At 35.0% G+C, this 16062-nt stretch overlaps 1 protein-coding gene across 8 annotated transcripts in view; it reads right to left on the reverse strand.

The window, feature by feature from the left end:
* Window positions 1–5665: 5665 nt before the first annotated feature.
* LEPR (leptin receptor) overlaps window positions 5666–16062 on the reverse strand; it is an 82220-nt gene continuing 71823 nt past the window's right edge. For 5 of the 8 annotated variants that reach the window (XM_078072996.1, XM_036077713.2, XM_078072995.1 and 2 more), the window contains one exon: window positions 5666–7127. In XM_078072996.1, the coding sequence (XP_077929122.1) occupies window positions 6300–7127 (828 nt within the window). In that variant the 3' untranslated portion in view covers window positions 5666–6299. The other 3 variants (XM_078073000.1, XM_078072999.1, XM_078072998.1) reach the window with 2 other exon arrangements.

Below are 16062 nucleotides of genomic sequence, written 5' to 3' on the forward strand. Positions count from 1 at the left end.
AACAATCAATGCAAAAGAATAGAGAGCCCAGAAATAAACACAAATATACTTGAGAATTAATAAATGATAAATGTGACATTTTATGTGAGTGAGAAAAAAGATTGTTCTCCCAGAATCAAATTGTGTTGGGACAACAGATTAGACCCTTGGAAAAAAAATAAAAGCTAGATCATTATTCCACTCCTTATAGCAAAATTAATTCCAAATAAATTAAAAATATTAACCCCAAAATAACAGCACAAAATACCAGAAAAAAAAGTAGTTATTAAGGAAGTCACAGTTGATCTACAGGACACGAAAGTTCTTTAGGATGAAGGGAAATTACCCCAGACGGAAGCACACACAGATGAAAGAAGGAGCAGACTACACTGCAAAGGGCAAATTTTAAAAACTATTTACTGCTTAAAGCAACAATATAACAACAGTTTAGATGTTTATGAAATACATAAGAGTAAGATCTATGACAAAACAGCAAAAATGGCACGGAAGGGGTTAATTAAATGTTACTCAAAATCATTACATGTTACAGAAGTGCAAACCGAAACCGTGAGAAACCATTGCACGACCATCAGAATGGCTAAAATTCAGAAGGCTGACAATATCAATGTTGAAGCAGCAGAACTCTTCTGCATTACTGATGGCAGTGTAAATTAGTCCAACCATTATTTGGCAGTATCTATTAAAGCTAAATTAGAACCTATCCTGCATTCAGCAATTTTACTCCTGGGTAAATACTCAGGGGGAAATGTGTAAAAATTCATTAAGCTATACACTGAAGGCTTGTGTATTTTACAGCATATAAGCTATATCTCAATTAAGAAAAACTAAGATCACATATGTAAAAAAGAAAAAGAATTATAAGAAATTAATAAAATTATAACAACCCAAGAGAATTAGGCAAAGAATATGAAAGTAGAGAAAAACAAATGGTTTATAAACATGAAAACAGGCTCAAATTCATTCATCAAGATGAAATTAAAATATCAAAAAGATACTTCAGACAATTTGAGTTGATTTCTTACACTTGTAACCAAGACTCCTGACAAGTAGATTTGTAAAAGTATGCCAAGACCATTATGTACAAGAATGCTCACTTGAGTATTGCCCATAATAATAAAAGATTGGAAACAAATTAAATGTTCACCAACTGTAAACTGTTAACATAAATCATTGTACTTTGATACAATGGAACACTATGAAACCATTACAAATAACGAAACAGGTATATATGGGTTTATATGGAAATATCATCAAGACATATTAAGGGAAAAGGGTAACTTTATGACAGCAAGTGGAATACAATCCCAACAATATAAATTTTTCAAGAGATATGTGATATTGTAATAACAGGTTATTCTGGGGAATAGGAACTGAGGGCCAGGAGGGGAGAGACACTTAGCCTTTTTATCTGATATTTCTTTGTACTGTTTGAAATTTTTCCTGTACATATTTGTTCTATTTACAATTTAAAATTAGAAAGCAAGAAAGAGAATGTGTCTGAATACTAGCCCAAATAGTGGTTAAAAACTCAAATTGCTAGAAACCTAAATGACAAAACAAATGTTCATAGATCACTAAATCAAGATTTCTTAAGGAAGTAAAGAATAAAACTAAAGAGCTCCTGATGTTTAAAATGAGTAATTTTTCATCACAAGTGGCTATAATGCCAGAAAAATTTGGTGTGGGGTGATGCATTGAGTAGATACCCTAGACAGTAACGATAAAGGGACATACTTGCATCTAAAATGTTTTCAAACCTCTTTTAAAGGCAAGGTATTATGTAAGTATTTTGAAGATATACTATCTCTTTTTTTTATTTTTTATTTACTTATTTGACAGAGAGAGAGAGAGAGAGCACAAGCAAGGAGGAGAGGGAGAAACAGGCTCCCTGTAAAGGCTAACAATGTATAAAAATTTTATATTAACTATTTATATAAACTACAAAGATTATTTCTTTGTATTTTCAAATCTTTGCTGAAACTAATCGTATAATAGATAAAATAATTCTAAAATAACTTAAATTCATAGTAACTCTATTTGGACATACAATTTCTCAAAATTCTGACATTGCTCATGATTTATGATGTGAAAACATGAAAATATTTACAGTCATAATTTACTTTCCTTCTTTATGACTTTAGGGACATAAAGGAGAATTAGAATAATTACATTTTATAAAACAATTGGTGATCATATCTCAGCACTTGTGTTTATAACATTTATTAATGTACCAATTGTGGCTAAAGAGAAAGTGTTCACCGCATGCCAAGTACTTAATGACAAGTTTTAAAAGTACAGTATCTGCAATCTAGGTATTTCACTACAAAATTAGATAATTTTCCAAATTCTTTCTCAGTTCTAAGGTTTTTGAATGAACATTATTTAAAATATCCCGTCAAAGATCCTCACAAAATTGAACTTAATACCAAACATCCTAAGTATAAGTTTGAAAAATAGATATCTTCAGCAGCTTTCCTAAGTATAGTTTTGAAAAATAGATATCTTCAGCAGCTTTCCAAAATAAATACTGAGTGATAAACTTCGTATAAAAATAATTTGTTCAATATAAGAACCCATGAAAACCATTTCTTGATGCTCATACAAATACATGGAATAATATCTCAGTTCTAATCCAGACCTTTGAATTCTCAACCGCTCCCCCCACACTGTGATTCAGTGCAGGAGTGCTTTACCATTTTAAATTAGTTGTTCAAGAAAAAATAAAACTAGTGACTTCTCTAGTTTCCTCTTGTAAATGTTTCTTCACTTTTTTTTTTTTTTCCTGGTAACTGTGTTTACATTTTTTCCCCCTCAAATGCAGCTTCTTTTCATCATAGTAGAGTGGACCATTTTAATTTTGTGTTTTAAATTTGAGAACGTGTTGTCTCAATAATAAATCGTTTGGAAAAGTCCGTAACTATCAAGATGACCCTTAAAAGTGGAACAAATGTCTTTTAAAAAGTACAGGAAAGAATTTGGAAAGAGGTCTCTTTCCATCCACGTCTAGGTGACATATGGCTGCAGCATGTCCTGATCCATTCAGCATGTTGTCCAACTCCAGGTGAGCCCCGTAGGCACAGCTCTTACGGCCTAGCCTGGATCCCGAGCCAACCAAAGTAGCTTTGGAATCTGGTATCAATTTGTGGAGGCAGTTTATCTCCTCTTAGCTTTTGAGTCATCAAGATGAACATTCCTAAGGGAATGAGACCATATGTTTGGTATTTGGAAAGAGGGAGTTGGCTTTATTGGAAAGGGATGAGAGAAGGTAGCAGCTCATGGCGTCATCAAACCTTATTCTAGGTCCAGGATCACCCTCTGGTTTACGAATTTAATCCAAGTCTTCTTACTACTTGAGACTAGGTTTAAAAATAGAAGAATATCTGCTCCCATTCTTCTTGTCCATATGTAGCTCATCCCCAAATGTGAATACAGGGCTCCAACAGGAGGCCTCTGCTGTTACTGATAAGCGCACCTTGACTTGTTTTCTTCGTCTTTGTTCTTGGGGGTTTAACCTAGGAAACATATCATTTCATTAACCCTGACAAATGATTTACCTTCAGACAATCTGTTGAAACTTGCAGCCCTAGCTCAAATTAGTAACTTCTGAGTTTCTTTTCATTAAGTTCAGATTTAGAGAGACTGATTAGTAACTTGTATTTCAATTCAAGGCCTTCAGTGAAATACTAAAAATTCCAGATTTATCCTAAGTTAAAAGTCCAAACCCATATTTCAGCTCTTCTCTTCCTTAACATTTTTTTAAAGAATCTTTGGGAAGAAATGGAGAATACCTGACCCTCCTGAAGTACAAAAATCCTAAATTTTACCTAAATTTTTTATGAAAACACACGATTTAATGACAGATAATTTTCATAAAGACCCAGTAATATATAGTAATGCATATAGTGAAACAAACTTTCAAAAGTGAAAATCAGAGCCCTAACACATGGACCATAGAAAAGAACTAAATCTATATATACCAGTAGGCCAAACTGTACCACTTTAGCCCTCTCCGTGAAAGAAACTCCCTTGGCATAGCAATATTTGAGATGTTTTCACTTGTTTTTACGAACTGAACCTGCACCAGGATGATATTCATGATCTCAAGTTAATGTGCTGTGACTAAATTCCTTTCACACAGACCTACAGCACAACAGTGGTCCTGGGACTTTGAATTCACTACCGTGTATGCATAGCACGAAACCTTGGGCTGATTGGAACATCTATCAGTTTCTCTTCCCCACAGTTATGGGTCTCAGACCACAAGAAAATGTTGTGTCTCAGGGGACATGCTCAGTGTTTAATCTCTAACCATGTGCAGAGTAATTTTTCTGTCTCTCCTATACCATACCCTCAATTAAATGTCTATATTCTATGAGCAGCATTCAAAATAATGGTCAATTTTACCAGAACTTCCATACATGCAATAATTTCCTTCTGTTTCTGAATCTGTAAACCACTTAAAACATCAGTGAAGAAAAAATATTCTCTCGATTTATCTTTGTATGGAACTAAGGCTTTCATTCCACACTAATTATTCAGTGAGTTGATATGAGCCCTCTACCTTTCTCTGGTGAGAGTCATCAGCTGAGCATGTGAGATCCTGAGCTAGCTCAACGATGCTTATGGTAGGAAACAGCTTTATTGCTTTCTAATTGGCAAATGATCATGAAGTGTAAAAAAATACCTGTTGGTTGGGGTCTGAGATCTTTGTCATTGTCTAGAAATGCTCATTTCATAGGGCCTCAACTAGCATAGAGATGGAGAGCAGGATTTTCTTTAGGGTAACAGTAAAATCAGCAGGATTCTCTCTCAGTATAAGTATGAAACTGGTGATGTTTAGCAACCCAATAGGCATATTTTTGAGGACTGAAGTATTTGTTTTGATCATACCAACCATCTTGAAATTCTTAATTATTGCCATTCAACATCTATCTCTGCAGGTTTCTTAATCTAGTTTGTTGCTCAATATGCTGTCTTTGAGTTTTGTTGCCATACCAGAAACTGAAACCAACAATAAATATTAAAGTTTTTAAGGGCAAAAACAACATCTGTGTAATTGTCACTTAATTTTCATCCAGCATTGTATTTCCACTTAATATTTTATTTAATTACAACTCATTTTTTTTTTTTTAATGAATGGCAATTTTAAGGTATAGGTTTCAAACATAATCACTAGCATTAAAAGATCTGGGTTTAAATCTGAATCCTGGTTCCATCACCCACTAACTCTGTGACCTTGGGAAAATTATTTAATCTTCTAATCTTTAAAATGGGTGTTACAGGAGTACATGTCTCATATAATTAATTTAATAATTAATTGAGTTAAAGTATGGAAAGATTTAATACAGTGGTTGGTTATATGAGAGAGAATGCTCAGTAAGTGAGAAAAAAAAAAATAGCATACAAGCAAATGGGAATCAGGGAAGACAGTGATTCCAGAGTGAGATACAGTAACGTTTGGCAATCTAACTGTATCAGAAAGTGACCATTGTGACATCTTTTATAGAGAAGAGTTAAGACAGACATTATGTCTTCAAAAGTGCTTTTGTTGTCATCAAAGTATTGGTTGTGGGTATTGCCATTCTAATAGATAGTTTCATTCAATGGTACATATCTTAGATTTGATACATAAAGATTGGCTTACTTGTCAGTTTTCAGAAGTATATCCCCTAGGCCAGAGCTAAATCTTTTATTTCTCTGCAACATTTAGTGGAGTGCCTACCACAGAGTAAATGCTGGGGACAAGTTTGTTAAATTGCAAAATCTTAAAATCACACAGACAAGTAGCACAAAATACAAATACATCACATACTTTAAAAATGTACGAGGATGCCTCTTGGGTATAAACGGGTGTATGTGCAAATCAGTGGAAAACAAAGACAACTCAAGGGAAAACAACCACACCCTTGAAGCAAGTTACATCTCACAAGTATCAGTTTGAAGTCTTCTTTCAAACTTAGGTGTAACTGAGAAGATTAGCTCTTTCTACACAGGTCTAATGTTCCCAAAAGATGGTATTTGTTGGGCTTGTTTCCAGCTAGAAACAAGCCATTGGAGACCTCCCCAGTGGAGCTTGTTAATGGAATCATTAAAAGAGTCAGTCTACATTGCCAGGCTCTAAAGGCTTTCTCACATTTTTTGTCTACCTTACTGAGTGAGGACAGATACCACTGATTTGGGGACAATCATTTCCAATTTTGATAGTTTTCTTTCCTCTCCCATATCCACAACCATAGTGACATATATTACACTTCACATGATTCATTCTAACATAAATCTGAGAAGATTCTTGAATGAAATTAGACAGTTAGGTCACACATTTTGTTTTCCATTATCTTCTGAGTCTGAGTGGGACAAATCTGAAATTGAGGCATGTAAGATACAAAAGTCTTCTGACCGGAAGTTCCTAAATTGAAGTTATTTTCTACAAGGTGTGAGCAACTGTCCTGGAGGATTCTGATGTCAGTGAATAAACAGTGGGCTGGGAACGGACACAGCACTTGGGACTCGTCAGTCAAAAACACACCACTCTCTCTTTTTTTGATTGAGGTGACCCTTAAATAATAGACAGACCTTTCACCATTATTTTCTTCAGGGAAATTTCCCTCAAGTTTCAAAAGTTCATCCAATCCTTCTGAGAATGGAAGGTGTGGTGAAATTATATCGGGATGCTGATCTGATAATATAAAAAATGCCTGGGTTTCTATCTCCCATGAGCTGTTAGAAAAAGAACCCTTTGGTAGAGAATTTTTGCTAGAGAAGCATTTGCTGACTGAGCTGTTTATAAGCCCTTGCTCTTCATCAATTTCACTTGATTTAGAGCTGCCAAGGAGGGTGGCATATCTAACAGAGGGCGGCCTCCTGCTTTCATCCTCATGGGCTATCACAGTGCTCTCCAGCTCAGAGAAGTTAGCACTGGTGTGCTGGTCACGGATACAAACAGAACCCTCTTCAAGATCCGGAGCTGTCAAAAGCAGAGAGACCATAGCTGTTGGTACCACCTCATCTTTATTCTTCCATGATGTGTCAACACTGATATCTTCTGAAATGGTTTCAGGCTCCAAAAGAAGAGGACCAAATATCACTGATTCTGTATGCTTGATAAAAAGATGCTCAAATGTTTCTGGCTAAAAGAAAAGACACATTTTAATGCTCAATTGTATTAATTTTTTTTTTTTTTGCTTCACTATGACATCATTGCAGAAATGAAAGTGTGAAAGGTTACTACTAAAGGACATAAGTCAACCACAAATTAACTAGGGTTTGTTTTTTTTTTTTTTTTTTGGACTGAAAATGGATATGTCAAAAATCATAAGGGAGAGGCAGAAGAAGATGGTGTTTAAAAGTGGGATGAGACAAACTTTGGTTTGAGCCCTTTTATGACCATGGACAAGTACATTAACCTCTTTGCCTTTTAGCCTCTTCATCTGTAAAAATGTGTTCAATATTTACTTCCTGGCATTGTGGTGAGGAATAAATTAGAGAGTGTCTGAAAGTGCTTAGCTCTCAATAAAGATTGGTTATTGTAATTAAAAAGGGCTGTATTCTGAAGAATTCCTAATATTTTACAGCAAATTAGATTTCCACAAACTGAAAATTTCAACCTCAAATAAAAGAAAGGAACTGAAATAAAATCAAATGAGCAAACCAACTAGTCCAAAGACAGTTAAAATAACTACTCCATGACATAAGATATGGTATGAGGGTAAGCTATTTGTGACTGTTAAGACTTATCTGCCTTACATCATACTGAAAATCTGTTTAAGACTACCAGAAGGGAAGAACTAATACCAATTTGTTGAAAACAGTGATGGTGAAAGACATGATCACAGACTCTTAAATTACTATTCCTTTTAAATAACTTCATCTAAAAACACATAGTATGGAACATGCGGAATGAAGACAAAGACGCAAAACAAATGCACATCGTATCTTTTATAAGAATGCTGGTTACATCACAATAAAAAATCCTGCCACGCAGCTACAAATCAAGAATCTGTGTGTAAAAAGCTCAACTCATACAATGTAAACATATTGAAAAAATAAATGCAAAATAAAGAATACCGTGGACACATCACACTGAAAAATTAACGCAACTAAATGAAGTGCTACTGAAAATGTGTTCAATTCGTAAGACATACATATGGTTGAACTTTTGAACTTTACAGTTTTTAAACCACTAGAATGAATTCAAATTTATTGCCTGAAATAACAATTTACTCAACTATTCTTCATAATGGCAAATATATTCCATATAAAAACATAATTCATTAGCATAGTTTTAAACTCTTAAATGAAACATATTGGTGATTATAACTATAAAAGAATAAATATACCAAACACTAAATATAATAAAAATGGAATAGACTTATATAGATATTATATCACTGCATAATGACAAATACCATGTTAACACAACCTTTTCTGTTATTCTATGAACATATATATGAAAACTTCCTATGCCTTTTCTCTTTGTGACAGAAATCTATCATTAGATTTATTATTTCCTTCAAATATTTACTTGCTCACTTTGCTTTTTCTTAAACTTACTACTGTATGTGTCTTGAATTTCTTAAAATTTAAATGAATCTAGAAGTTAAGATCACCAAATAAAGGCATTACATGCTATCGATATGAAAACAAAAAATACACACAAATAGCCAATAGCACACAGTCAAACTCACATATGCTCTTCAGATGATGTCTTTAAATATTGCATGCCCTCTAAAACTTTATAATCAGTAACTAATTATTGATACTGAATAATGTCCATGTCTTCAAATGCATTCAGATGGAAGATTTCACTGATAATTAATAAGAAATCACATACTCATATATTATTGAAGTGTATTTTATCAGTGGGTCATAAACTTTTATTAAAAGTATGTTCATTAAAAAAATCATTTCAGTCATTATATGCATCTAATGTTTCAGGATTTTAGAACGGTCTGGGAACATATTAAATATGTATTCAGCTGGTAAGAAATAAAGAATATCCTTTCATAATCTCACACTTAGATTTTACATTCCAATGATATCTATTAACAGTCAATGAAGGGGAAAAAAGGACACATTCTTCCTCATTTTTAGTGTTGTTTTCATAGCCAAATAAAACTATGAATGAAATCTAAATGTAAGCGATCAATATGTATCCTAAATTTGAAATATTATTTAGGTTCATCAAACAGAAGCTTTGGTTTATTTTGAATGTGAACAACATAACACACTTAGTATGCTGATGTCATAGAAATAGCAAGGGTCTTTTTTCAGGAAGAAGTGTCTTGTCTTTGCCATGAACTATTTGTAAAAGCTCCCTTTTTGCATTGCTGTGTACTTCTCTGCCTGCCAGAAGCTTTGGGTGGTTCGGAGTAAATAAATTAAATTTATGGAAGAATTTCACAAAGAGGCTGAATTGGAGGCGGATGTGTTTTCTGATCTGGTCAATCTGACCTGAAAAGTCAGGTCATCCTGATATGAACTATAACTTCCACTGGCCTGTGACCAGCACACACCCAAACTTCTGGCTTTCCCTGAACTGAAATGGAAGTTAGTGCCTAAGCCATTTGCAAGACTACTAAGGATGGGAATTCCCAGATTGACCAAAGTTAAGACAGACATAAAAACTACAAGACAGTCAAAAGAACACCCACATAGGTCCGTTTATAAGCTCAGGTGTCTACAAAAGAATACAAAATGGAAAACTTTGGACATAAAAATATAAACTAAATAGTTTCACTGTATCTTGTAATTAGATTCATTATGTTTGCAAAGTTATGTGTCAGAAGCTGCAGGTTTTTACCTACTTACGGCATTGCCTACTACATACCTGATGATACTGAATAGATATGTGGTAAGAACAGTCATAGTTTTTAATGTTTTATGACCACACAAATGATAAATCAAAAGCCAGATACCATGAATATTACTTTTTAAACTTTAGGTGACCTAAAAAGTAATCATACATTCAAACTAAATTCGACTCAGACCTATCTCTTGACCCCAAATTTACCCTTCTATTGTAAGTTCTAAATCAACATCATCCACCATATTTTAGTTCTCAATAGTTCAACCAAATATTTTTTAGATTTGTCTCCCCTTCTTCAAAATGTAAAAATCTTCTAATACTCTACAGAATGTTGGGAAGGTGGTACATTGTGTTCATCTGTAGTGATCATGATTAGACTTCAAAGAATGTCCGTTCTCTGTTTAGATAAAATAAAACAAAATAAGAAAGCAAAATAAAAAATCACTCAAAAAGCAAAAGATAAAAGATTTCAAAAACATTTTCTGTCAGGCATGGCTTCCGGACTATTAATTCTTCTGTTAGACTAGAGTAATACATCTTTTTAGGAAAGAGTAAAATTTTGAACTGAGGTTGCCTCTTTTATTTTCATAAAGCATGCCTTAACAACACTCTAGGAACAGTCTTGGTGACCCCAGGCAAGGAAAAACTATAGAAGAATAACAGAATAAAGGAGAAAAAAAACAAAGAGCTGGAAAAATAAAATGGAGGAAATGGAAGCAACAGAAGTATTGGAGAGCTTGGAAAAAGAAAGAGTAAAAGAGTAGAGCAGTAAAACAAAAATTTAAAAATTAAGAGAAAGAAGAGCTGAAATAGTGAAGAATACAATGACAGATCATTATCATGATTTTTCTAATCTAGAAAAAAAATCTGAGAAACCATCTGGTCCATGTGCCTCCCTTTTTTAAAACAAAGCAATTGGGGCTTAAGGTTACAGAGCTAATTAGAGCAGAGTGAGGACGCTGACTTAGTTCTTTAATTTTTTCCAGTCCAAAGATCTTTCTATAAAACAATGGAAGGATGAAAAATATCCTAAATGCAAACTTGCAGGAAAACATGTTCTTTGTTTTGCTTTTTCTACTTGCTGTGATAGATTTCAGCTGACTAATACATACTCTCTTCTGGTTCTTTATAACCCACGGGCATATCATAAATATTAAGAACATGAAGATAAACAAAACTGAAGTCCTATTTTAGGGGAGTGAGATACACACCTCTAAGCCCAATAATGTGCACTTCTACATAAACTTTCAACTCAAAACTGCACCGGTTTTACCCGCTTCTGCAAGACCATTCAAGCAATTTCAGGGGTGCTCTGCCTCAGATCTGTGAGACTGGTGTTCTGGGAACCTGCAGGTTGTTGAGCTGCTTTGGCAGACTGAGGAATCTTGGACAGTCTTTGAATCACAAGGCAAAAATCCATTTGGTTTTAGCTTTCACACCCCTAAGGTAGGTTAACTGGAGTATGCTCTTGTGAAAATGGACATCGATGTAGACAATGAAGCGGGTTAGATCCCCCGCCATTCAAAAAAATTACAGATGATTTAGATTTAGAGGAAGAAAATAATAGATTAGGCAAAAATGCTAAAGAAAAAAGTAAAAAACCAAACTGGTGACAGTGTTTTAAGCACTGTGAAATTTGAATTAGAAGAAAAGCAAGTCTATTGTGTCACTACATTTTCCTGCAACAAGAATTCAGCCTTTGTTTAAGATTCTGATTTCTATATTTATATTTATTTTATTTTTTGTTTTTTTAAGATTGTAATTTTTAAAGTATCAAGAGAAATGGTGTAGAGGGGTATTCCGGTTGAAGATGGCAGGTTGAACATGTTGCTCTCTCATCTTTGTAGAGACTCTATCAGAATGAAAGTACATAAATAACAAATATATACCCACAACACAGAAGATAATCTGAGAAAGCAAGAGGGAATAAGATTTTGAATTCATTTCTAAGACATGGAAAACAACTGGAAGAGTGTAGACCAAAGAGGATTAGCAAAAGAAGCTATAGACCAAAGTACCTCCAGAGTGGGCTGTGGTTGAAAAGAAAGCCTCTTTGCCCAGTTGAATACAGTAGACATGGCGAGTGAAGAAATGGCAGGTAAGAACACAGGAAGATAGGAGACCTGAGGCTGAAAACCAGAAACTATGCATGTGGAATGGGGCTCTTCCATTTCTCCGCTGTACACAGAAAATCCTTCATATTAGAACTACCTTCCACACCCAAATTGAGGTTTTGTTTTCAAAATCAACTAAGGACCTATCCAGGGAGTTACCAAGCAGCTATGGAGTATTAGCGCCTGTAAGTACATTTTTCCTCATCTAGCCAGAGCCCTATCTACCCAACCAAACAATAATTCCTGCCTATATGCACTGGGCTCCCAGTCAACTCATCTACTGTTTCATTCTAAAACATTCAAGGAAAACAAAGAATTACTAGATATTTGGGGAAAGTCGGAGATAAAAAAAGCAAAGCCAAGATAAACAAAAAGAAAACATGATCTTAGCAGAAAGAGAATTCAGAGAATAGGAAAAAAGGAGAATTTTTTAAACAAACAATGATCCTTTAATTGGTATTTCTAGTACGATTTAAGAAAATATTGCATGCATAAAACCAGAACAAAATACTCTAAAAAAACTTGCAAATTTACAAATATAATAGTAAATAAAAGTTCAAGAGAAGCATTAAAAGAATAGGATATGGCAAGTTCTCAAATGTAAAACAAAAAAAAACAAAAAAAGAACATAGAGATAAGACATATAAGAAGATCCATGCCGAGGGTTCAAAATCTAACAAATACAGATTCTAGAAAGAGAGAACAAAAGAAACAGGAGGAGAGGAAATCAGCAAGGAAATAACATAATTTCTTGATATGACCAGAGTCATGGAATTGAAAGTGTCTTCAAATGGTGACCAAGTTAGGGGGTATAGCTCAGTGGTAGAGCATTTGACTGCAAATGGTGACCAAGTTAAATGTAAAAGAACATCCCTAGACCCATTAGTGAAATTTTAGAACATCAAAAATGGAGAGAATATTTTATGGATGCCTGGGTGGCTCAGGTGGTTAAGTGTCTTCCTTTGGCTCAGGTCACGATCCAGGGTCCTGGGATCGAGTCCCGCATTGGGCTCCCTGCTCAGCGGGGAGTCTGCTTCTCCCTCTCCCTCTATCCCTCCCCCCTGCTCCTGCTCTCTCTCGCAAATAAATAAAAAAATAAAAACTTTAAAAATAATGGTGAGAATATTTTAAATCAAGAAAATTGCAAGTAACCAGTGAGGAATAAAAATCAGAATGGCATCTGACTTCTTAGAAGCAATACTGGGTGCTAGATGATGAGGCGGGAATCGTTTCAAAGTTCAATTGGAAAGACTTGTCCAACCTAGAAATTGACACTCCACCAAACGATCAATCAATGAAGGCACAATAAGAAGAATTTCAGGCATGCAGAGACTCTGACCTGACAGTAACATTTCTTAGGAGATTATGTAAGGATGGAGTTTCTCAAGAAAGAGGAGGAAAAGGAATTTAGGAAGCAGCACTCACTAGAAACCGGTTAAGGAAAATCTGGAGTGATGACTTGTAGAAATTTTAGAAAAGGCCCCATCCAGATTGAAGTTGGAGGGCCGAGGGTTTCCTGGGCAGAGCACACTGGGAAAAGGTATCCAGTGAAGAAGCTTATATAATTGCAGCACACAGAAATTCAAAAAAACTTCTAAAGAAGCAATTAGAAACTCTAGAAAAAGCGACAACAACAACCCATAAGAACTAAATATGAAGCCAACTAAAACTTGGCACAATTGTGACCAACTGGTGAAGTATTTCTAATATCTTTAAAAAAGAGATTCTCCTGTGACATTAGAACTCCCAAAAGTGTCATCACATCTATTACTTGTTCTGCAAACAACAGTATTTACATACTCATAGCAGTGTAAATGCAGCTCACTGACTTTCTATTTTTTAAACGATTATAGCACAAAACATGCTATCAATCCTGACTTAAAGCGTAGAGTTATATTTACAGAGATTGCGAAGTGGAGGGAGAAATGGAGGGAAAGGTAAGAGTGCTAATGTCTTTATTTTATTTTTAAAAAAGGGGAGGGAAGGGAGCTCCAAGAAGTAGTCTCTATTCAATGGAAATAAATGGAATTTAAGAAGATTTTTCTGCGATTGCAGAGTAATTACTGAAAAAATTGATAAAAGTGACAAAACAGTATTGGTAGGAGTGTGGGGAAAGGAGAAGGGCAGGAAATGTGTATGAGTAAATCTTCATTATTGCCAGTAATCAATACATAATGACTACATTTCATAGTGGTAGAAGCATATTATTTTTAGAAATATAAAGGTGACCTGCCAGAAAAATTAAAAGCAAACCAGTTTAAAGTAACGGCATTTGGAGAGCAAGACTAAGGGTAGCTAGGCATAAAGGAGGACACTATATTTTGTAATAAATGTTCTTCCATACTATATCACCAGTAAACCATGCACACTGGTCATATGGTAATGCAAAACTTACTTTTTAAAATAATGGGACAGATATAGCCCCAGAGAACACAGAGACATATATGATCCTGCTTCCTGCGGCATTGTTTGTAATAAAGAAAAGCTTTTAAACGCTTAAATACCCATCAGTAGGGGAAGAGACATAATAATTGTGATATATTTATAGGATGGAACACCATGGGCCGGTCCACATGGGTACACTATGTTAACTGTATCCACATGGAGAGATCTCTAAAAACAATGCTGAGAACAAAAATAGCTCCTGAATGCTATGGAAGTCAGGTTCACATTCATTATAACCCAACGTGGTTTTGCTCAGTGGTCATAGTTGCGCACATGCCCGTGTAGGGAAGTATAAAAGACAAACTGGACAAATACACACTAACTTCTTGAAAGTGGGTAACCCTCAGAAGGGAAGGAGGCACTGAAACTACTGAGGGGAACAAGCAGGACTAACTTGATCTGTTATTTGTATTTAAAAAATATGAGGCAGGGGCGCCTGGGTGGCTCAGTCGTTAAGTGTCTGTCTTTGGCTCAGGTCATGATCCCAGGGTCCTGGGACTGAGCCCAGCATCAGGCTCCTTGTTCCGGGCTCCCTGCTCCTTGGGAAGCCTGCTTCTCCCTCTGATCCTCGCCCCTGCTTGTGTTGCTCTCGCTATCTCTCTGTCAAATAAATAAATAAAATCTTATAAAAATAAATAAATAATTTAAAAAATATGAGGCAAATATGCATTTAGATTCATTATAAACCAAAGGGAATGGGAATGACAGCTTAAAAAGTACAAGAGATTAACTTTAGGGACCATTTTAGAAATCAGGTTAGATGTCGAAGGAATTTTAACTATAGGTTACTTTCACAAATCAATGTTCAAAAATAATCTGAATTTAGGGCGCCTGGGTGGCTCAGTTGGTTAAGCGACTGCCTTCGGCTCAGGTCATGATCCTGGAGTCCCTGGATCGAGTCCCGCATCGGGCTCCCTGCTCAGCAGGGAGTCTGCTTCTCCCTCTGACCCTCCCCCCTCTCATGTGCTCTCTCTCATTCTCTCTCAAATAAATAAATAAAATCTTTAAAAAAAAAAAATCTGAATTTGGAGAAGAAATTAAGGGAAATGCTTTATGTAAAAAATTATGATCTCCTTTAAAAATACTGTAAATGTCTTTAACAACAATGGGCTGTTACAATCCATTTGCTTTGCAATACGCTGTGGGTTGGTTTGTTTGTTGTTTCCTTTTGTTCTACAGTTGGATATATCACCCTTTGCTTATCCATTCATCATTTGATGGATATTTGGCTTGTTTCCACATCTTGGCTATTATGAACAATGCTGCTATGAACACTCATGTATAAATATCTGCATAAATACATGATTTCATTTCTATTGGATATATACCCAGCAGTGGAATTGTTGGGTCATATGGTAATACTATGTTTACTGAAAAACTGTAAAGACCATTTTCCCAAAGGGCTGCATCATTTTACATTCCCACTGGCAGGAGTTCTAATTTCTCCACGTTCTCACCAACACTTATTATCTGTCTTTTGATTATCTATCCTTGCCAGAGCAAAGTGGTATCTTTTGTTTTGGGCTTGTATTTCCCTAACAGCTGATGATGTTGAGCATATATTCATTAGCGCTTATTGGCCACTTATATAGCTTCCTTGCAGAAATGCCTATTCAGATTTTTTACTCATTTGTTAAACTTTGTTAAAACATACATAACATAAAATTTAGCCTTTCAACTGTTTTTAAGTGTACAATT

Source organism: Halichoerus grypus, chromosome 5 (genome assembly GCF_964656455.1).
Source record: "Halichoerus grypus chromosome 5, mHalGry1.hap1.1, whole genome shotgun sequence".
Classification (NCBI taxonomy): Eukaryota; Metazoa; Chordata; class Mammalia; order Carnivora; family Phocidae; genus Halichoerus; species Halichoerus grypus.